A 23,168-nucleotide genomic window follows, 5' to 3' on the forward strand; every position below is an offset into this window, starting at 1 on the left:
GGAAGAAGAAAGGTCCATACATTCTTTGTTTGCTTTGGCCACAAAAAAACATTGACCTTAGGGCTATCACAAATGTGCTGCAAAGTTTCATGAGGGTTTTTGCTATTCCATGTTTGACAGTTATGGGTGTTCAGCTTGCCACTGATGTGAAATGTTGACTCATTACTAAAAATTGCACTGTCTAAAAATGTATTGTTGTTTGCAATTCTATGCATCCTTCCCACACAAAACTGCAGCCGACCAATTTTGTCATCTGTAATGTGTTGAACTATGGTCGATTTGTATAGCTTCAAGTGCAATTATTTATATAATATGCACCAAACAGTTTTTGTAGAATGCCAATTTTACATGATGCACATCAAGTGGATTTCTTTGGATTACGTGCAAAGCTTTCTCTGACTTGTTACACAGTAGCTTCAGGGATGCGTGGGTATCCTGATGGTTTTCTATGTTTAACAAAATAACCTGTCTCAATGAAGATTTGGTGCTAAGAATAAATTATATGTCTTCTAGAAGGCTCGCTTCCATGCTCACTACGAAAATAATGTTGAACTGCAGTTGCTGACTGCAAATCGTGAAACCAAAACACACAGCAAGCATCTTCTGTTCCATATCCGTTTTAATCAGCACTGGTGGCTGAATTCAGTACTAATGAATTACATGAGTGAAAACTGATGATGTGTTTTGCTATGAAATGAAACCTCAACTGAATCTATAATTCCTTTTTGAATCAACCAGTGTATTGTATCCTTATTACCAAATGGAGAACACTGATTTACTTTACAGGCTAAACAGATACAGTTTTGTAGAGATGCGATGAAAGTTGTAATTTAAGTGAAAATGAATTTTTTTTAGTATATTATCAATGGTTTTATGTAGATAAAGGTTCACTGTATTAATAATTACTCTTATACAAGTTAATTTAATATTTTTCAAAATTAACTTAACTGTTGGTTATAAAAACTGATTAACCATCATGATCAATGACAACTATCATTATGATATGTTAATTTATGAACATTAATTTGTTGTAAATATTTTTTAATTATGCTGTCAATCACTGAATAATTTTTAATGTAAGGTATTTATACATTGCAAGATAAATGGTGCACTGTTTACTAAGAACTAGTGTAACTAAATGTAAAATGAATTAAGTAAATAAATCATGAAAAATTGATTCCAAATTTAAAATAAAAATTCCTATATTAAAATGTATGGTTGTTATTTTTGATTAAGGATTCACTAAACTGATTTTGTTGTAATAGCCATGGAATAGAATTGTGATTAGTTTCTATTTTATCATATATGATAGGAATGTGTGTCCTATTTTTTGTGCATCTTTAACTTTGTTCTGAATGTTCTGTAGATTGTATATTTGGAAGAGCATTTTAGCATTTAACAACAATAGTTCATGCCCAGACCAATGGTTTAGCGATTCATTTAACGTCTAAATAAATGTACTTTTTTTTGTTTTTGCCACACCTGTTTCACTTATGGAACTTCACATAGATGTTATGTATGAATATGATAAAATTCTGATATTTTCTTTCAACTTATATGTCAAATATATGTTTCAGTTATTATCTGCTTAAATTTTCCTATTGCAGGAAGCAACACCAAAAACTGAAGATCAATTAGAAGAAGATGCTGAAGTGTTACTTCAGCTTGGAACAGATGCTCGTGGCTCTGAACTTAGATCACGTTTAATGAGTGCTTCACTTCTTTCTGATATGGAATCTTTTAAGGTATTATTCATTAGTTGTTAATTAGGTTTTTATTCTTCTTTAATTTGAAATATATTCAATATTTCATTGTACAGCTTAATAAAGCTTTAGTTGCTTATCTTTGGATAGTGTGATATAAATTAGGAATTATATGAGGCTTGGATTTAGTCGTAGGCACCTCAGCTACTAGTTTGTTTATTTCAATACATTCAGGTAGAAAACAAAATTTTTGATTAGTTACACAGTCATCATTAAGCTTCAGCAAAGAAATTGCTACCAGTTGCCAGGTGTCAGATTGACATCTCAGACGTCAAGCCATGGTGGCTGACCACTATGGCATTTGTCCAAGAAAAAAAGGATAAGAAAAGAGGAGGTTAGAGAAGGGGTCAGTCAACCCACAGAAGGACTGATGTTGGTGGGGATAGTTTATTTATTACCTTGCTGAGGACTCGAATAAAATAACTTTACTACTCACATAATCCAAGGTTTTTGGTATTACTGACATGTTTGGATTTACTGTATAAGTATTACCACAACTCTCTCTGCAAATCAAAAAGTGTTTTCTAATCCTGTGACAATAATTGCACACGCCTGCTATGGTTGTGTTTCTTAATTTCTGATAATTTATTCGTATGTATATTTTAGTGCAGAATCTGAAAATAACCTTCATTTTTTTCCATCATGTCAGGATTTTTCACCAATCACAAATTTCAAAATTTGTAGAAACTTGAAAAATTGCAAAAATGTGATCCATTAAAATAGATATAAAACATTTTTCTTTATAATAGATTAATATAATATATGAACTTTTTTGCTTAAATTATGCATTCTTATAGCTAAACAGTTGAGTGGTTTGAAGAGGAGGGCTGCAGGGTCATTGACCCCCTTAATTTCTAATTGCCACAGTGCATTTTTAAATGAATTTATTTTTATGAGGTGTGTCATACCTTTGGAAATCATTCCCCCTCTTCACCCACCCATAATGACAAAGTATGTAAAATACTTACAATTTTATTCCATGTGTTGAAGTTTCTTTGGACGGCTTACACTCTGCTTCTTGCTTTTCCTTCTATGTTCTCTATATGGTCATCTCAGTGTAACATCCAGCAATAGTCTGTCATCATTGTAGTAGTCCGTTTTCCTTGTTACCTCCTTTCCATTTCTTTCATGTCCTGATGAAATCTCTCACTCGTATCTTCACTAATGGCACCCAGATTTTCAGGAAAATAGTCCACATGTGAATTTAGGAAATGAACCTTCAAGGTCATGGAACAGCTTAAATTTTTGTACTTCTGCAGCATGTTCTCAACAATTGATTTGAAGTTTGGATCCTTCTTATTGCCCAGAAACTTTGTTACTATATCTTTAAAGGCTTCCCAGGCTTCTTTTTCTGCACTTCCATTTGTTTCTCAAAATTACCATCTTTGAGAAGTTTTGTAATTTCAAAGGACCAATAGACAACTCTTAGTTTGGTAGTTGATAAGACTGGAAATTTGTTACAGATGTATTTAAAGCATTTATCGTCTTTTGGTAAGGCTTTGATAAATTGCTTCATCCAGCCTAACTTTATATGCAGAGACGGAAGTAGAACTTTATTCGCAGCTAAGAAAGATTTTCGGAGCACATTTTTGGTTTTGCTTCTTGGTTCTAATGAAACTCTTTATGGCCAATCTTTCCTTATCCAATGAGTCTCTGTGTCTCTGCTATCCCATTCACACAAAAAACAAGGAAACTTTGTATAGCCTCTTTGCTGTCCTAGGAGCATTGATATTATTTTGAGATCACTGCACATAATACATTTATGATTGTTGTATTTAATTTTATCAAGAATGAATTCCAAATTATTGTAACCCTCTTTTAAATGGACAGACGTCTGACAGATATTGACAAATACGTATTCCCATTGTGAAGAAGGACAATTTTGAGGCTTCTTTTGGACGAATCTATGAACTATCTTCGATCGGTACTTTTGTACAAAATGTTAAATCGATTCAAAAGTCCATGTACATCAGTGCAGAAGACTAATTCTCCTTTTTCTGAAAAATATGGAAGAAAATCTTTTTCTCTGTACCTTAACCAGGAAAATAAGTGCTAGCTGCTAGCAGGTTCTTCTCTTTAAACCTTGAACCAAGCAATTCTGAATTTTCTTTATTCAGATGTAAGTCTTGGACCAAATCGTTTAGTTTAGACTGTGAATAAAGCTCTGGTTCACAGCTACCTCCAGGTTCTTGATGCTGTCTTCATTTAAATCACTTGTAGAACTGCCTAATTCAGGTAAATTTTCTGGTGGCTTTGGCACTGGAATGTCTGGATCATGATGAACTGGCTGTAGAGTGGATGGCATATTTGAATAGACATGACTCTTTATTCTTCAAATTGAAATCATGTATACCAATCAAACAAAAGTAACAATCATTGATACGATTTCATGGCTCTTGCTACACCACTGGAACTTCAAATCTGAATGCTTCTGGTTCACCCTTTGACCATTGTTTAAGTCCTTCAACACATGTGTAGGAAACATAGTGAGGTGCCCAAGTTTTGTCTTGATCTCCTATTTTCACTCTGAAATACATGAGGTACAGCTGTCGAACGAAATTTGTTGTTTCTTTTTGCCTTTCCTAATTACAGTTAACAATTAAAAAAAGAACTTCTTTAATTATTAACAGAGCAGTAGTTATACTGTTAAAGCTAAAGCTTAAATCTTTTCAAGGTGTTGCTTCTTTTTGTATGTGCTCGATTTTTTTGGTTATGCCTATTGGAATGTATCATTCTTTTATTTATTTTTTTATGAGATGATAGGTATCAACTGTTGTGGTCATTTAGCCCAGTAGAATTATGTATAGTGTAAGAAAAATACCATGCCTGACTGGGATTCAAACCCAAGACCTCCACATGAAAGATCAAGATGCTACCACTCCACTCAATTCATAAATATGATTAAAATTTAGTTTGTTTTAATTATGTCTTGTCCAAACGTAAACTTTTCATTCATATTAAGATAGCAGTAGATTTTATGATCATGTCCAAGTCATATTATTCAAGGGTTAGAATACTCTTTCACAGTCATGATTTTGTTAGATATCCACAAAAAATCACTGGAATAGTATAAGTGTTTGGTGTATAAATTCAAGGATATAAAAAAATACCTAGTTTAATCTTTTTTTAATTGTAAGAGTTTCAGATTTGTGAGTTAATTTCCTTCAGGGTTGCTATCCTTTTGCAGCAACACAGGTCTTTACATATGTATGTATATATTTCATAATACTTTTGGCCTTATATCTCAGGATTGACAAAACTGATTTTCTTCAAAGTTGTCTCAAATATATGGGACATTGATCATATTCATTTTTTCAAAATTCTTTAATGGGGTGGGGGAATATTGTGAAAAAACCAATTTCGATCTTCTTCAGAGACATTTTAGAGAAAACTTTATTTAAGCTAATTAATAATCTGTTACCTACAATACATATATAAATAATACAGAAAAGAACTTTGTCAAAGAATCAACAACACCCACCTCTTTTGAAGTAAGAGTATATGTTTTTTGTTGTTTTTCTGTCTCCGTACAGTTTGAATATTTTTGAAACTGTAGACCCCAGACCTAAAATGCAAAAAAGTATTTTTGAAATTTTATTTTTTTTATTCTAGCTTTTATTGAAGGGAGTGTTAAGATTTGGAGTAAACTTTACTTAAGCAAATTTATTAAGTTTAACCTGTATATGAATATTTTTAGAAATTTTTTTCTTAAATTTATTCACCGCCAAAAAAAACTTATATATTATGTCTTTTGTTTTTTGACTCTAACTCTTTTAATTTTTATTATTAATGGCCAGGAAAGTCATTCAATAGTTTGCTAATGTTTATTAATACAATTTGATCTTTGGAATGAAGTAAGCTCATAGGGAGCAAGATCTGATAAATATGTTAGTTACTGGACTTCTGAAATATTAAGCTTAGTAAGAAATAACTGCACAAGTTGTGATACATTGATAGATGTGTTTCTATAATGGAATTAACATTCATCATGCTCTTACAATCGTAAACTTTAAGCAGTGAACTGCTTTCTTCAAATGCTGTAGAACTTGAAATAGTAACTGTTAATTCGCTGTCTAGATTTAGGGTATTCATGATACAATACCCCTTATGATTAAAAGAAATGTCAATATCATCTTAAAATTGATATGCCCTTATTGTGCTATTTTGAATCTGTGAGAATCCAGGGTCTTTTATGTGAAAATTACACGTAAGTTTTATAGTCTCTGAGTTTAAACAATATTTATTACTTTTCATATGTTCCAGCACTTAATTAACAATTGTAGATCTACTTTTGTTCATTGGATTTCAATTTTGGTACTAATTTGTCTAAGTCACATCTCATACACAATTATCTTTAAGAATCCATTAAAATGAACCGAGACTTTTATTAAAAAATTAAAATAATGATTGTTTTGTTTTCTAGAATAATTAACTGCTTAATTTCAATAGTTTTGTTTCACATTTTCAGTAAAAAGTTTTCCAGATGGGTTAATTATACTTACAACTTTTTATTGGCTTCTTTCAAACACCTATTTGTTCAATTTTTTTTACTATATTTATTAAAATAAAATGGAAACAAAAATATCTTATAAAGATATTTTTATATCCTTATAAAAATAAAGCTGTTAAAATTTGATGCTGACGGTGCCTTTATGCATTTTCAGTAAATCCCACTGTCATCATCATTAGATAATATAAAAAATATAATAATAATATTAATACCTTTAAACTTGAAATAAGATACCGGATGTTCCAGGTTGAGGATCTAGAAGTACTATTTAATTATTTAGTTAGGTATTAATTACAGTATAATTAATGAATTGCCCAACTATTTGCATGTCAGGAAAGCATTATTTTTAATTTATTTTGTGTTATTGTTTCTGCTATAATTATTTTTGTTTGCCTGTTCCATGTTATATAGATTTTTATAACTTTTATATAGCTTTATGACAGTAAATTCATATCTGATATTACTTTGGGTTCTCGGTATATATCGATATATATTCGATATATTCTCGATATATCGCTTCTCGGCCTCTGGCCCCGTGCTGTATAACTTGTGTTCTGCAACCGGTTGCAACTTGATTCTGCAAGTACAGCGTTCTACGTTCTCGTCGTCGGGGTTGACAACGATCAGCAGCGGTTAGTCAACCTGCGTTGCTGTGAGGCGTTTAACCGAGCGGCGGCGTAGTGTGTTGCAGGAGTGCTGCTGTCGGCTAAATAAGGACGTTTCCTTTGTTTACAACGTGTCCCCAGTTTCGTAGTTGGTGAGGCCAGTTAATTCTTCGGATCCTCTGGCAGGTTCGAGAAGCGGTTTTCCGCTCCAACCTAGCCGGTGGTAGGAGTGTTTTATTCTTCGACTCCTCGATTGGGCTGCCGAACAGACGGTCCGTCGGGGTACAAGAGGTTTAGACACTCACCTTAGTTTTGTGGATAGGTGATAGTTTTAAACAAGCTGTGTTTTTAGTACCTGGCAGCACAGCTGGTGTAGTGTCAGGTATTAAAGCGATGGAGCAACCCGGAGGAGGTTGTCTGGAGGACTTGGTCGGTTTGGCCAAGGACCTGGTAGCCGGTGACCCCTTCATGCCGAGGAGGTCAATCGGCAGGTCGCCGCCGAGGCCCCGGTCCTCCGAGAAGGAGGTCTCGGAAGCCCCTCGGGTAGTGGAGCGCCCGAGTGCAGCGGCTTGCACCAAAAGCCTGCGGGACACCTCTGCTTTGGGCTGTGCGGAGAAGGCTAAGGCTGGAACCGTACAGCGGGAGCACGGCGTAGAGGGGGGCGCCAAGTCCGAAGGACGCCGACTTGCGAAGCAAGGCAAGGCGGAAAGCGGCAAGGCGGATTCTGTCCCTGAGCGGGAAGCCACTGGAGTGGAGCCTGTGTCAAAGCAGGTGACCTCCAGGGCTGAAGGCTTGGGGAGGATCGAGGAAATGAGGGCCGAATGGGCCAAAATTTCCTCTAAAAAGGAGTCACGAGTTGCTCTCGAGTTGAGGCAGCTCGTGGATGCTTATTTGGCTGAATGTGGTATGTTGGTGACGGGACTGGCGATAAAGTGTGAGGGCCTCCAGGGTGCTAACCTTGCCCTAGACTCGGTCGTTACTTGACTGTCAGGCAAGGTGGATCAGGTTGTGGAGGGAGTCCGGAGCTTTAAGCCGGTTAACGGCCAGGCTCTGGGTGAACTCCAGAAGTCTATTAATAGGGTGGAGGAGAAGGTTAAGAAACCTATCTCCTTCGCCGCAGTAACGGCCGCGCCTGCGCCTAGGCGGGTAGGTCCGCCGCTGCCAGCTCAGGCGCCGGCTAACAAAATCAAGCGGGCCACTGTTAAAGTGGTCCCGATTAAGCCTGATCAGGGGGCTTCGTCAGCGATGACGGAGCTAACCCTCAAGAAGATCCTGGACCCGCGGAAAGAAAGGTTCCAAATTTCCCGGGTCACTAAAACAAGGGATCATGGAGTGATCCTGGAGGTTGTAAATGGGCAGCAGGCTAATCAACTGCTGGAGGCCACAGTTCTGGCAAAGAACGGACTGAAGGCTCAGCTACTGGCCGAGCGTAGACCGCAGATATTGGTCTACGATATGCCGAGGGCAACAAGGGTGGAGGAGCCCGAAATCCTTAAGGCGATCCACAGCCAAAATCCATCATTGGATATGGCTGTCGAGGACTTCCTTAGGGAAACCAAGGTTGTCCGGCAGTTGGGGAGAAAGGACTCCCGGAGTAGTCACTGGGTACTCGAGACCTCGCCTAAGATCCGGCAGGTCTTAGTGGCCGGTGGTAGGCTGTTTTTTGGGTGGACTGCCTGTAGGGTGGTCGACCATGTCGAGGTAGCCCGTTGCTTTAAGTGTCAGGGCTATGGACACACCTCTCTTCGCTGCAGATCGCAGAAGGAGATGTGTGGCCACTGTGCCGCTTCGGGGCACAGGGCAGCCAGCTGCCCACACAGATCGTCGCCGGCTAAGTGTGCCGCCTGTGCCCAGGTGAAGGGCAGTGATGCTGGACACCGGGTCGGGAGTAGGCAGTGTAGGGCGTACGAGATGGCACGGGCTAGAGCTGTAAAGAACACAGCTTATGGCGACGCCTGAACGGCAGGAAATCCTAGGGGACGGCCTCCACCCATTCGAACGCCTGCGCCTGGGGCAGATTAATCTGCACCATTCCCGGGCGGCCACGAGTGAGGCCATGAGGCTCCTTGAGGAGTACGACCTCGAGGTCCTCTTGGTCCAGGAGCCGTACGCGGTCGCGGATAGGGTGGTCGGCTTCCACGGGGTGAAAGTTATTCATTCTCGTGGGGGACGGCCGCTCTCTGCGATCGTGGTGGGCTCAGACGCTCTGGGTGTGTTCTGGATGCCCCAGTGGTCTGATGAGCGATTCACCGTGGTGCGAATCACGAGGGGTACGCTCGATGTCGTACTTGTGTCGGGATACTTCCAGCTTGGATGGAGTATCGATGACTTGCTGGCGAAGTTGGGCGGGATTCTGGACAGTCTTCCGGGCACCAGAGTGTTGGTTGCCCTGGATGCTAACGCCAAGTCTACCGCCTGGGGTTCTCCACTCACAGACCCCAGAGGCGCTGGTCTCGAACAGTTCGCAGAAGCCAGGAACCTCTACCTCATTAATGATGCGGAGCAGCCACCAACTTTCTGTAGCGAACTGGGAGAGAGTTATATAGACGTCACTTTGGTGACGGGTGACTTGCTTCGGAGGGTAGGTAGTTGGACTGTCTGGCCCGAGGCCAGTGTGAGCGATCATAGGCTTATAACCTATGATATTGCTTACGGAGGCGGTCTAAGGGCACCAAATCCAGGTCGCTATAACCTAAGGGGCCTGGATCAGCGCAGGCTGAGGCGAGTATGCGATGCTGCATTGCAGGGATTGCAGTGGAGCATGGAGTCCAGGGAGGAGGTGGAATTGATGGCGGAGCTAATCGGCCGGGCCATCAAGACTGGCTGCGACGAGGTCCTACGGCGGCCTAGGCCAATGGACGGACCCGTCACAAGCAGCCAGTCCGCTGATCTGAGCGTGCCTGGAGCCGTCATGACCCCATTTTCCGGGGGGTCGTCTGTGGAAGGCAGACGGAGGCCCGGCAAGAAATGGTGGTCCTCTGACCTTAGCGTGCTGCGCGCAAGAGTGAGGTCCGCTCGGGCTAGATACCAGCGTTGCCCCCTAACGGGGATCACTGTCAACGACGTGCGCGCTGAGCGTCTGCGGACCTTCCGGCGTGCCCGTAATAAATATGTTCACGCCATCAAGGAAGCCAAACTCAAGTTTTGGAAGGACTCCATGCGGGAATTGCAACGCGATCCCTGGCAGCTCGCAAAGTCTTGTTACAAGCCTAAGCCATTGCACGTGTTGTCCAGTGTTCGATGCGGGTTAGGTGGTCGTGACCACACTTTAACATCCGTGGCGACCTACCGGGCGTTCCTGGATACTCTGTTTCCAGATGCTCCGGAGGGTGAAGCGGAAATCGGCGTCAGGGCGGGTGAAACACCATTCCCTGGCGTTCGGACCGTGGAACCCGATGATATAGACCGAGTGGTTTCTCGAATGGCATTAAAGAAGGCACCGGGGATTGACCAACTTGACCCGGATATTTTCCATCACTTATTGCCTGTCATAAGGGAGCCTCTCGGCAGGCTGTTCACAGGATGCCTAAGCTGGGGCTGCTTTCCGGGTTGCTGGAAGGTGGCTTTGGTAAGGGTGATCCTGAAACCTGGAAAGGATCCTGGTGAGGTCGGCAGTTATCGACCCATCAGCCTCTTGCCGGTTTTCGGCAAGTTGCTGGAAAGGCTGGTTGTGGAACGGTTCGAGGAAAGCATCGATATGAGCCGTATTCTAAATCGAGGCCAATACGGCTTCATGAAAGGGGTTGGCACCGAGGATTGCATCCTAAATGCTCTTGCCGAGGTGGAAAGCGCCGACTGCAAATATGTTTTGGCTATTTTTATTGATATAGAGGCAGCATTTCCTTCCTTGTGTTGGAGTTCTGTCCTCTATGCTTTGGAACGCCGCAATGTTCCCGAAGCCACACAGGCCGTGGTAAGAGACTATTTGTCTAACCGAACGGCTCTGTTTAAAGATGCGCACCTAGTTGTGGAAAAATCCGTCACCAGGGGAAGCCCGCAGGGTTCCGTTCTCGGTCCCCTGCTGTGGAACCTGGTGTTTGACGGATTTCTGGGATTGACTTTCCCAGGAGGAGTCACGGCCCAGGCTTTCGCCGATGACTGTCTCCTTTTAGTTCGTGGAGATTCACGACCACAGCTAGAAAGCAGAGCGCAGGCGGCTTTGTCAACCGCCGAAGGCTGGATGGACATTCAAAATTTAAAAATTTCTGTGCCCAAAACGAAGTTTATGCTTCTAAAGGGCGCAGACAAATTATCATGCAGTCGAAACCCCCACATTAAATATAAAGGCTGTGTAATCAGCCGAGTAAGGGTTCATAAGTACCTAGGTGTTTTGTTTGATGATAAGTTGCTGTTTAGTAACCATATTAAACAAGTTGCGGCGGACGCCGTCTCTGTGATGCACAAACTTAGACGGATTGCTCGGAAAGACTACGGGCTGTCGGGCCGCCAAATGTACTTGGTGTACCGAGGCGTCTTCGAGAGTATGATCGCATACGCGGCGCCGGTTTGGGCGCACAGGTTGGAAAGGAATAGAGCACTACTTCAAAATTTAAGGAGTGCCCAGCGCAGAGCCATGATTGTATGCACTGGTGTATTTAAAACAACCTCCTACGAGGCTACTACTGTATTGGGAAAGGCTCTCCCAATCGATTTAGTGGTGAAAATTCGGGCAGTCATGTGGAAGTTGCGTAGAGGTCGGGAGGCCGAGGCATTTGGGATGCGGTTTCGAGCCGGGCCAGAACCGGATCGGAACGGTGATCACAATGCACCGGAGCAAAATTTCGTCCAGTTGCCCATCTCCCGTCTGCGGAAAAGGCTTCAAAGCCTCGCGATGGAGGCATGGCAGCTTGAATGGCACACCACGACTAAGGGTAGATCCTTGTATAATTTTATACAGGATTTGGGGGGATGGTATGCCTCGAGTTCTTTCTTAAGGGCGTCGGGTGCCCAGGTGCTCACCAACCATGTGAATCTAAACCAATATCTGTTTCGGTTTCGCCTGGTGGCTGATGAGTTGTGTGTCTGCGGGGAGGTCCAGTCAAATGTACATATGATGTACGACTGCCCGGCCCTTGGGGGGGCCAGAGACCGTGCCACCCTGGAACTTAGAGGTCAGGGGGAAACCTGGCCGCTCACAAGCGGCGAGGCAGTGTGGCGAGAGCCGCACTGTCGGACCGTGTGGGAGTTCCTCGATGAGGTTGCTATGTTCAACCGTCATCGGTAAATTTAAGGGATTAAATGTAAATGCATTTAGACTCCTAAAAGCTTTGCTGCTGGAAACCAATTACCTTGGTAAGAGGGCTGGCCACCAGCCAAATCAACTCCAAGCGCTGTTAAATGGTGGACAGGTACTAGCTGGCATACAGCGACCGAGGCGTGGCAGCCAAAATTGCTGTCTTTTTAATTAATCGACGTAAATAAATTGTACAAGGGGTGCGCCTCCCCGATCTAGTTTTATGTTTGACAAGTGAGCGATTGGGACACTTCAGCGGGTGCTGTATGGCGCCCTGCTTGATTCGCTCACGCACGTTAGGTAGCTCACTAGGAGCTTTTAGGATTTGGGTCGCTAAACTGTTCGAGGCTCAGTAGCCGTTCTTGGCACGGAACATTTGGTCTATGCTCTAGGGCGACCGAATGGGGTGGTGGTGGGAGAAATGCCAGTTAACCAAATTACTTTGGGTTTATTTTATTATTAATACAATATTCATTATTTTATTATTCCCATTAATTTTATTATCTTCATTTTTTGTTAATGTGATGTTTTTATTTGAGTTATATTATATTTTTCAGATTTATGTAAATTTTTTATAACTTTTTTATAAAAATTTTTGATTTTAAATACGAATTTGACTATTTTTTTTTGGTAATGAAAGTAAACTATAATTTATTTTACTTAAAATAAAGAAGTAAATCTGTTGCTTTATACTATTTGTCTTCTGGTTTTTGTTATGGTTGTGACACTTAAAAAACCTGAGCTACCATAGTAAAATATTGGATGCTTTCTCTGAGAGTAATATTATTTATTACCTATACAGTTAGTGTCAGTTGAGAACAGAGTAACTTTATTCCTCGTAAGAATGAATATTACTTGCACTTTGATGGGCTAGCATGCTGATATGTAACATATATTTCGCTCAGTAAAGAAGGCAAAGGAAACCACTTCACTCTTGCTTTCCCTAGTAAGCCAAGCCTGGCATGGAATAATTGTTATTTTTAGGGAATTATTTTAGTATTGATTTTTTATCAATACAATAAAATGTATTGATTTGCCTACAATATTAAATTTAATAATATAATATATTATTAAATGTAATATATTATCAGGTTGCCTACAATATAATATTTACATTACCAACTAGCTCCAAGAATTAAAGGGAAGCTGAAATTCTATGAGATGTATATTGCTTAAAAGCATTATAACACTGTTGCTTTTGTAAAGATAAGATCATGTTATTTCAGGCAGCAAATCCAGGAGCTGTTTTAGAAGATTTCATACGATGGTATTCTCCAAGAGATTGGATAGAAGATAAGGAACCTGATGAGAATGGGAAAATAAAAGGTAACTATGAGGTGTGGTTCAAAATTAAGGGCCGATCAGTAACAAAATGAGAACAATCAAAAAACTGGAAAATGTATTAATGATTTCAAACACTTAACATATCTACTTTATTTTCCTACATAATCACCATTTCATTCCAAACACTTTCCATATGATGAAACAAGCTTCTTTAAACCCACTGAATAAAATTCCACCACATGGGAATGTAGCCACTTTTACACAGAGATTTTCAGCTCTTTACTTTCCTTGAATCTTTGACGTGTAGGAAGTGATGGTAGTCACTGCACATGAGATCATGTAAGGAGAATGATCAAAAGTCTTCAATAAAAATTTTTGAATTGTTTCTGTTGTGCATGCAGCCATGTATGGACATCGTTATCATGAAGAACAACTCCTGATGTCAGCATTCCCCATCATCAATTTTCAATGGCACTACGCAGTTTAGAAAGTGTTTTACTGTAGACTTGTGGTGTGGTGGGTGTTCCAGGTTCCATGAAATCAATCAAAAAAATACAGTTGGTCCCAGAATATAGTTGCCATGATTTTCCTTTGAGAGTAGGCTTGTTTGAATTTTTTTTTGTTTAGGTGAACCAGAATGATGCCACTGCATGAATTGTTGTATTGATTGTTTCAGCATTGAAGTACAAATCCGTGTTTTATCACCAGTAACGATATGGAAAAAAAATTTGTCTCACTCATGGTTAAAATGGTTGAGAAAAAGATCATGCAGATGTCATGCTGTGATCTTTGTGAGCACTTGTTTACATTTTTGGTATCCATCGGCAGCAACGACAACCAGTTTACGATAGCCTAGAGTTTTTGTCATTATTCTCAAAAATGTTATATTTGAAACTTCTGGAAATTCTAGAGTAAAATTGCTAATCATAAAGCAATGAGTTTCTCTCACTTTTGCATTCACACATTCAAATGAGACAATCAGTGTGTGCACTAGGCTTGCCACTTGTATGTTCATCGTGAACATTTGAATGGCCTTCCTTAAACTTACCACATCATTGCCTCACTTTTCCTTCATTCATTACAGTAGACCCAGGCCCATATGTTTCGCACAACTGAAGGTGAATTTTAGTAGCATTTGCGTTTATAAATCTAATCACTGATCAAACTTCAAAACTGGTGGGAGTTTTTGTTACTGCAGTCATTTTAACACACTGTCTCGCAAAGGTAAATAATTGAACTGACCACAATATGGCAGTTACATGCCTAACAAATCACTTAAAGCTTACCAAATTATTGATCCTGTTAATGTGTTATATTAAAGTTACTACGATAATCGTGTGGAAAACTGTAGCCAAACTGCTGTATGATTTTCTGTACATATTTTTAATGCTACAGTTTTTTTTCTTTTGGTGTATTTTCATTTTCAGTGTAGTTGTAATATTTCAGTGTATTATCTTACACTGTCATCCATTTTGTATCTTAATTCATTTATTTGACTTCTGTTATTTTTATTTATATAACTGTTTACTGTGTCAGTTTTCTCATATTTTTGTTATAAATAAATCACATACTGTAATTAAGAGCAAAAAGAATAAATATTGTGATTTCATTAGTTAAGAAGTATCATTATAATGACCAGATAAAATTGAGTTGAAGAAATTTGTAGTTGATGAAACAATAGTTTCATCATCATCATGAGGTATTCTGCATTGGCAGGTCCCTGACTCCACTGACAACTGCTGTTCTTTCTGTCCCAGGCTAGTTCTTTGGAACAGTTGTAATTTCCATTCTTGATGACATCTATCATCTTCAGCCTTCTTTTTCCGTTTCTTGTTTTTCCATTCCCGGCATCATCTTTAGCCTTCTTCTTCCCTTTCTCATTTTCCCACTCCCAGTTACCTCAATCACGGTTGTTAATATACTTTTCCTTCTGAATATATGACCAATCCAGTTCCCCTTCCTCCTTTTGATTATTTCCAACAGTGTTCTTTCTTCCAAGACGTTGTTGAAAGGTGTTCTCACTCTATTGCAGTGAGGAGGAACCTTTATCAAGATGTCCTAATTGCTAACTCTTTCTACCCACTAAATCTTCTCTATTTTCCTCCACACCCACATTTCCATAGCTTGAATCGTAACATTCTCTCTCTTACTCAACATCCATGTTTTGCAACCGAATAAAATCACACTCCATATGTAACACTTAACTTCCCTTTTCTTTAGATCCAAGTTTACTTTGCTAAAAAGCAATGTCTTCTTACTAAAGGGGACTCCTTTGCTACGACTATTCCTGATTTAATTTTAAACAACAGTTAAAGGCTGGAAAAACAGAAGTTTTACTACCAGCGTATACCATTCAAATTCCCTCTGAAACTTATTTATATTTCTACTGCATGCTAAAAGTATTTAATTTGAAGATTTTGGGTGATTAATTTTGACTCTGCTTTTACTAAACAGAGAAATTAAAGGTTTCTATTAATAATAATTTGATAACAAAAGCGAAAGCATTATTTTTAAATTGCACACTTAGTGGAGATAAAAGTTTTACCACCAGCTTACCATTAAGAAAATAGAAAATTAGGTACCATTAAGAAAATGGAAAAATCATAATGTTAATTAATCTATTGGTTATTTGTCATAAACAGTAGAACGATGTAAATGAATGGTAGATATATCTGGGCCTGATTCATTTTCATGATAATATATTTTATTTAATCGCTAAGAAATTGTTTAAAAACAAAACAAAGGTACACCAGTTTAACAGTATTATTTGCTTATCTGACACTTAATCTGTTGTCTTATGTGTCTTAATTCTAATAAAGAGAGAGAGAGAGAGTGTGTGTGTGTGTGTATCCACTGTAATTGTCTTTATAATATAATGTAATTTATTTTGTTAGAGATCTTTACTAAGGAATTATCACAATTACTCGTAATTTTAAAATTAAAGTGGTATAGCTTTAAAATGTAGATTGCGCTGCATGATGTATTATTTCATAACAATTATCAGTATCATTCTAATAATATTACAACCAGTGTTATCTAGATTCAGCCTAGCAACTTTCAGATTAGATAGCCACCGTTCTATTTGTAAGCAGTCATGTATGACCACCTGATCAAGTGTGTTTTGCATGATTAAATTGTGTAATATAATATGAAAGTGATTTAGTAATGTAAATTATAAACATTTTTAATTTATAAATTTAATTAATGTATATTTTATTAAATTAATTTTAAGATAATAGGCAAAATCACTTCTTCCTTGGATAGCATCCATGAGGATTGTGATAGCTAGTATCCTTGCTAAATCTTTGGTTCCACCTTGACTTCTTCCATTTGCCATTTTTTTTATTAGGGCTCACTTAGGTGCAAACTCCATTAGAGAGAGCTGTATGGGCTCTCTGTTTTCTAATCAGTATTTATGCAGAAAACAAACTATTGTATCAGGTAAATACTGTGTAAAGTTGGGCCTCCTCTTAAAATTCAACTGTAAGTTAATTTCAAGTAAATAAAAGAAAGAAAGATTAATACTTTAAAGTTTTATTATTCTATTTTTAATTGAATATTTTTTTTATTTAGTATAAACAAATAATGTCAGCTTCTGAATAGTAAATAATTTTTGTGTGTAGCATATCATGTGCCATTAATTGTTTTATTATTTTTGCATAATCTTACTTTAGGTCTCTTAAGTTCACAGAGTATTATTTTCTGAGGTGTTTCAAGTGTATTAAAGGCTCTTCTATATGTTATGCTTAGGAGGAAACAGAACATCTGACTTTACCTGATGTGTTATTTAAATAATTAAAAAAAGAAATTGCTAATAAAGTATAAGAAGCAGAAAAGTTGTTTCCTTTGTTTTAATATAAATATTTCAAACAAAATCCTTTGCTTTTCTACAACACTTGATAATACTTTCTCACTTAGATAACAGTGATAGATCTTTATAAAACTTTGAACAAATAACAATAATGCTTTTTATACTTAGCTGTAACTTGTTAACTTAGATATCAGCAATATTCTTTTTTACACTTATTCTATTTATTTAGCTGCGTCTAACATTTTACAGCAGTAATTTGTGTTACATGAAATTTGATTCCTTAGAATTATACTAACTAAATTATAATTGTATAATTACTGTGTCCTGGTAGATATAATATATATATATATATATATATATATATATATATATATATATATATATATGAATCTTTTTGTTTGTTTGAAAGAGAATGTTGATGTGAATACAATCATCAAATGTTATTAAGGTATCTCAGCATATTCTTTTGTTATAAATTACTGTTTAAAAAACCAAACAAAAGGACAGCTCAACAGATTACAAAATAAGCTAGAGTATTTGTTCATACATACTTTTATATACCAAGGAAAATAACCACCAAAAGTATTAACATGCAAATATGAAAGTCCTTTTGCCATCATAATAAGTAGTTTTTCAAATTTAGTGCAAAAAGTTGAGAGTTGTGGTGGCGATGTTGATTCTTTTTTTAATTTTTCAAGCGTTATTTGTTTTCAGTATTTTATGGCAAATCGTAATGGAATGCTACATGCCTCAATAATTTTACAAATCATAAAAATTTATTAGTGAAATATGGAATCTGTTGCAGCTATGTATGTGTGCTTCATGATATTTATGGTATGCATAATCAACCAAACAAAACATTCATCAATTAGTTAAAAAATTTGAATTTCTCTACTTGTTGTTGAAACCAATTTGCAAAAGAAATGCAAGGAATGTTGGTGCTGTAAATGCAAGTGTTCATGAAAATCTAAACTTGATTTCACATTGTTCACAAGAATTGGACCTTTCTTTAACAACATGGTGAATTTTCTCTAAAGTTTTTTCTACATCCATATAAGATTCAGTTACCTCAAGAATTAAAGCCAAGGAACCATTCCTTGTGTTGATGGGTTGGACTCTAGAGCAACTCATAGTGGATCTAAATTTTCATCAAAAATTCATATTTTCAGATGAGGTTCATTTTTGGCGTTATGGCTTTATTAACAAGCAAAATTGCTGTATTTGGGATGATTCCAATCGACAAATAATTCAATTGCGATTATTACATCTGAAAAAAAAATCACTTTGGTGTGGATTACAGGCTGGTGACATTATTAGGCCTTTCTTTTTAGAAAATGAACAAGGAGATGCTATTGCAGTAGACTGTGAACACTGTTGTTATAAATTCATGATTTTTGTTTACAAATTTGGAAAATATTAATTTGAATGATATGTGATTTTAGCAGGATGGTACCAGCTGCTGAAACAATTCAGTTGTTGTATCAAAAGTTTGATGATTTGATAATTTCACAAAATGATAATGTTAGTTTGCCACCAAGATCTTGTAATTTGCCTCCCTTAGACATTTTCTCTGGGGTTATGTTAAGTCACAAATCTATAGCAGCAAACCATGAACAATTAATGATTTGAAAGGAAATTTTTAGTGGAATTAAAGCTGATTTGTGCGAAAGAGTCACGCAATATTTTGTTGATAACTTGGCTGTGTCAAGTAAAGCTATGGAGACTATATGAATGATGATGATTTTTGATCATAATGTAAAGTTGTAAGCTTCAAAATCAAATTAAAACAATTGGTTGATTATTACACATACTTTTTGTTTTATTGCAGTTTTACATTTTGTGCTGAAAATTATGTATATGATATTCATAATTGTGTCTCATAATAAGTGGTGTTCAATAATTAGTGACAGTTATTCTGATTTATGTTAATAAAATTTTGAAGTTTTATCCTTATTTTTTGAATGAGTAATTACTATTTCAGTGCTAGCTTTCTTTAATTGTTAATCAGAATATTTTTGAAATCACCCTATTTCAAGTTACCTATATTTCAAGTTCTGTATATGCTGCATGAACAGTATTACTTTACCTTGCTTATAAATTTTATCATGTTGTAGTATTTTTGTAATTATTTATGTAATTTTCTATGCTTAAACATCATTTACAATTGTGTAAACACTTTTATATATACTTTTTTATTTTTATGCTATTTTTTTTTGTTCAGGAACCCTCAGTGCCAGGATGCAGATTCCTGGTAACACATGGCTTGAGATGTGGGCAGCAGCAAAACCTGTTCCTGCAAGAAGACAAAAACGTCTATTTGATGATACACGTGAAGCTGAAAAAGTACTTCACCAATTAGAAGCAAAACAACCTTCAACTGCAGCTCAAATGATGCTTGGACCTCTTGTGCATTCCGTACTTTTGAGATTGGCACAACAAGCAATCCCTGTAGAATTGCCTGGACTAACCCCAGCTATTAAACACATTGCAATGAAAGCTGAAGTGTTATCTCGTTTACACACATCTGATATGACTAAATACTTGGTACGTTAATGATTTTTATAGAAATTTTAAATCTGTTAAAATTATGTTATTTTTTGTTATATTTATTTATTTAAATTAATTTATTAATTAAATTAATACCTCTGTGTCTTTATAATGCTGTGAACTTTATTCATACGACTTTTTTTTTTCAGTCAGTTGGCTGATGTGATGCATTTCTCCGTTACTTTCTATTCTGCATTAACCTTTTAATACAAGTATATGTACTACATTTTTCATTTTACCTGCTCCACAAATTCTGGTTGGTGTTTTCCGTTATAGTTTTTTATAACTTTACTTTTCTTCTATTACTAATTGATCACAATAACATGAAGTTTATCCAGGCAGACTACAGAACTAATTGGTCTTGCTCCTTTTCTAGGAACTAAATATCATTTGATCAGAAAAGATTCTATTGTTGTATTACCGCAGTCTATGCTTCACCAATCTGATCATTTTTCATAAGTTTTTTCTTTGATTTGTTTAAAAAATTTCCATTTTATTAAATGTAAACTGCCTTATTTTTCAACGTTCTTTACATAAAAAAATTTTGCAACAAATCCATTTAGCAGCTCTTAATCAGTTTTATTCTTTCTCCTTGTACTGATTATTGTTTTTTTTTTGTTATTTTTCTATCCACTTCCTTTGCTTATAAATTAGAGAGTAATAAATAATTATCTTATGATTTTTTAATGCTATTTCTTCTGTTGATAGTAAGAATTGGTTGAAATAACAGCAATGCATTAACTATCAAAAATCGATGGAAATTTAGTTATCATCATTTAATAATTTTGTATGTTCATACGCATTCCCTCAAAAATTATTTTAAAATGTTTTTTTTTTTAGTATTAGCTTGTTATAAATAATATCTAGATAAAAAGGATATATCATTTTGAAATTTTTTAATGTATGGCAATTAATGATTTCATTTTCAATGAATTGTTTTATTTTCCTTTGTATTTCTGAAGTTTAGAGAAATAAACAAAAAATATATTGTTCATAACTTTATAGAAATTGTAGCCAGAAAACTGATTTCGTAAACTTATTAGCACTGAAAATTAAAAAACAACTTAACTGTATGATAGAATATGTGATATACTTGATATACAATTAAGTGAGGAGTGTGATACTGGTTGGTGAAAATTTAGGAATATTTTTTGTAATATGTGAAGAATTTTTAAAGTGACAGATGTTAGATGTTTGAACCAAATCTAAACAATGGTATAATTACATTGAAGAAACACATAATAGCACATATACATGATTTATTAAAAAAGTGAATACATCTGTTTATCATATTTCTGAGTATACTTTATATACTTCTTCCAATTTTATTATGAGACAACTTTGTAATCTGTTCAAAAATTATATAATAATTAATACAACAAAAAGTTTTTAAGAACTAAAAATTTATTTAGTGCAAATAATTATGTTTAATAAGTATACTCACATTTTAACTGACTAAGAAAATCATTTTTTATTTTGTGTTTAAAAAAAAGTATACAGGGTGACCTGTTAGGAAATGAAAATGCTAAGTCCAAATTATACTAGTTTCAAAAAAAGATTTCAAATTTACTGTGGATTATTCACATAAACTCGTGCATGAATTACTATTATAAACTGACTAAATTGTGAGTTGTAAGCTACAGTATGGATAGTGCATTTGTTAATATTTGTACAGCTCCTACAAGATCATCTGGAGATACAGTATCTGTACTGTATATCAGATACACAGTTAAAGTACTACTTTTTAATTTTTATAAATAATCCTAATGCTTAAAAAGTTTTAACTTAAAAATTAAAAAAAAAATTATTTCATTAGAAATGAAGTAAGATCATTTTTTAATTTAAAATAAAATATTGTCTAATTTGAAATGTTACCAGGAGATATGCGGAGAAGTAGCTTATGCTGAAGCAATGGTAGCTCAGGTTGGATCACTTGAACATAAGTTATGTCCTGGTAAAGGTCAAACATGTGAAATGAGAGAATTCTTAGCTAGACTTGTTACTCGACCCCAGGCTGCAGTACCTGGTGGTCCAAATTCTGATATAGGTAACAGAATAAAGGCAATGTTTTCCGAAGCTCATAAGGTATGCTGACTTTTATGTTGAATTTTGTGCATTGTGCATTTTATGTTTTTTGTTTAACTACTGTAGGGAAGTATATTCAGATTGAGTCATTTTATGTGTTGCTGTCATCCTCTTTTATAAATTTTCACCTCTGAGTTACCTCAGTAAGATGTAAAATTTTATTATTGTATGAGTAATAAAGTATTAAAAAAATATTTTAACTTTCACCATTTCATTATACGAGGGTAAATCAAATATAAACCGGAATTTTTGTTTCATAATTTATTGAAGTATAATAAAGTACATACAATATTATTTTTCTATATAATTTTCTCTTTTGGGAACACATTTTCCCCTTTTTTCCAGATAGGTAGCTTATTGATCCCACTATTGTAAAATGAAAGTGGGCGTGACATCAACCAATTGCACACAAATGCTTCAAAAGCAGCATCGTTTTTAAATTTCTGTCTTCCAAGTGCTTCTTTTAATTGCCCAAACAATTGATAATCACAGAACAATAAGTCCAGACTGTATGGAGGATGTTACAGTGTAGTCCAGAATAAGGATGCAATTTTTTCTTGAGTTTGAGCTGCGGTATGGGGATAAGCATTGTCGTGAAGCAAAATAACGTCTTGAATTGGAAATTGACTTTTTTTTTATGATATGCAAGTTTTTCTTCGTCTAAAAGATGGCAGTGGTACACAGAATTTACTGTACAACGTTCATGAAGAAAATCAACATGCCAATCTCCTTTGAAATCAAAAAATTCTATGGCCAGAACCTTTCTGACTAACAGTAGTGTTTTGGCTTTAATGGGTGTAGTTTCTCCTTTTTTCACCACTCCATACTTGCCTGTTTTGATTCTGATTCTGGGGTGTAATGGTGTGCCTAAGTTTCATCACAGGTCATGATTCGATGCAAAAAAATTCCCCTTCAGCTTGGTAATGATTCAACGACTGCTGGCACACCTCTAGCCAATAGAGCTTCTGACCTTCAGTGAGAAGATGAGGGATCCTTTTTTGTGAAGGATCCCTCCAAGATCGCCAGTAATGATTGCCTGAGCACTGCTGTAGCTTATTCCAATCTCAGAAGCAATTTCTCCAATTGTTAATCGACAGTCTTCGATAAGGCAACGAGCGATAAGAATGTTTTCAACAGTAACACTTGTCCTTGGGCACCGTTGGTGACCTTCATTTTCAACTAGTTCTTGTCCTTCCGAAAACTGCTTATGCCAGTCATACACTGGAGACTTTTTAAGTGTTGTCTTTGAACTGTGCCTGAAGTTTTCTCAAAATTTCAGATAGTTTTACACCCTCTGCCATGAGAAATTTAGTAATAATACATTGCACAA

General features: G+C 36.5%; 1 protein-coding gene across 1 annotated transcript in view; it reads left to right on the top strand.

The window, feature by feature from the left end:
• Positions 1–23,168, top strand: part of Rab3GAP1 (RAB3 GTPase activating protein subunit 1) — a 390,063-nt gene that overhangs the window by 365,183 nt on the left and 1,712 nt on the right. The window contains exons 12-15 of the mRNA XM_075355981.1: positions 1,608–1,745; positions 13,338–13,437; positions 19,428–19,750; positions 21,632–21,838. Coding sequence (XP_075212096.1) covers positions 1,608–1,745; positions 13,338–13,437; positions 19,428–19,750; positions 21,632–21,838 — 768 coding nt within the window. The remainder of the gene's footprint in view (positions 1–1,607; positions 1,746–13,337; positions 13,438–19,427; positions 19,751–21,631; positions 21,839–23,168) is intronic.

Source organism: Lycorma delicatula, chromosome 2, assembly GCF_047948215.1.
Source record: "Lycorma delicatula isolate Av1 chromosome 2, ASM4794821v1, whole genome shotgun sequence".
In the NCBI taxonomy this organism is placed as follows: Eukaryota; Metazoa; Arthropoda; class Insecta; order Hemiptera; family Fulgoridae; genus Lycorma; species Lycorma delicatula.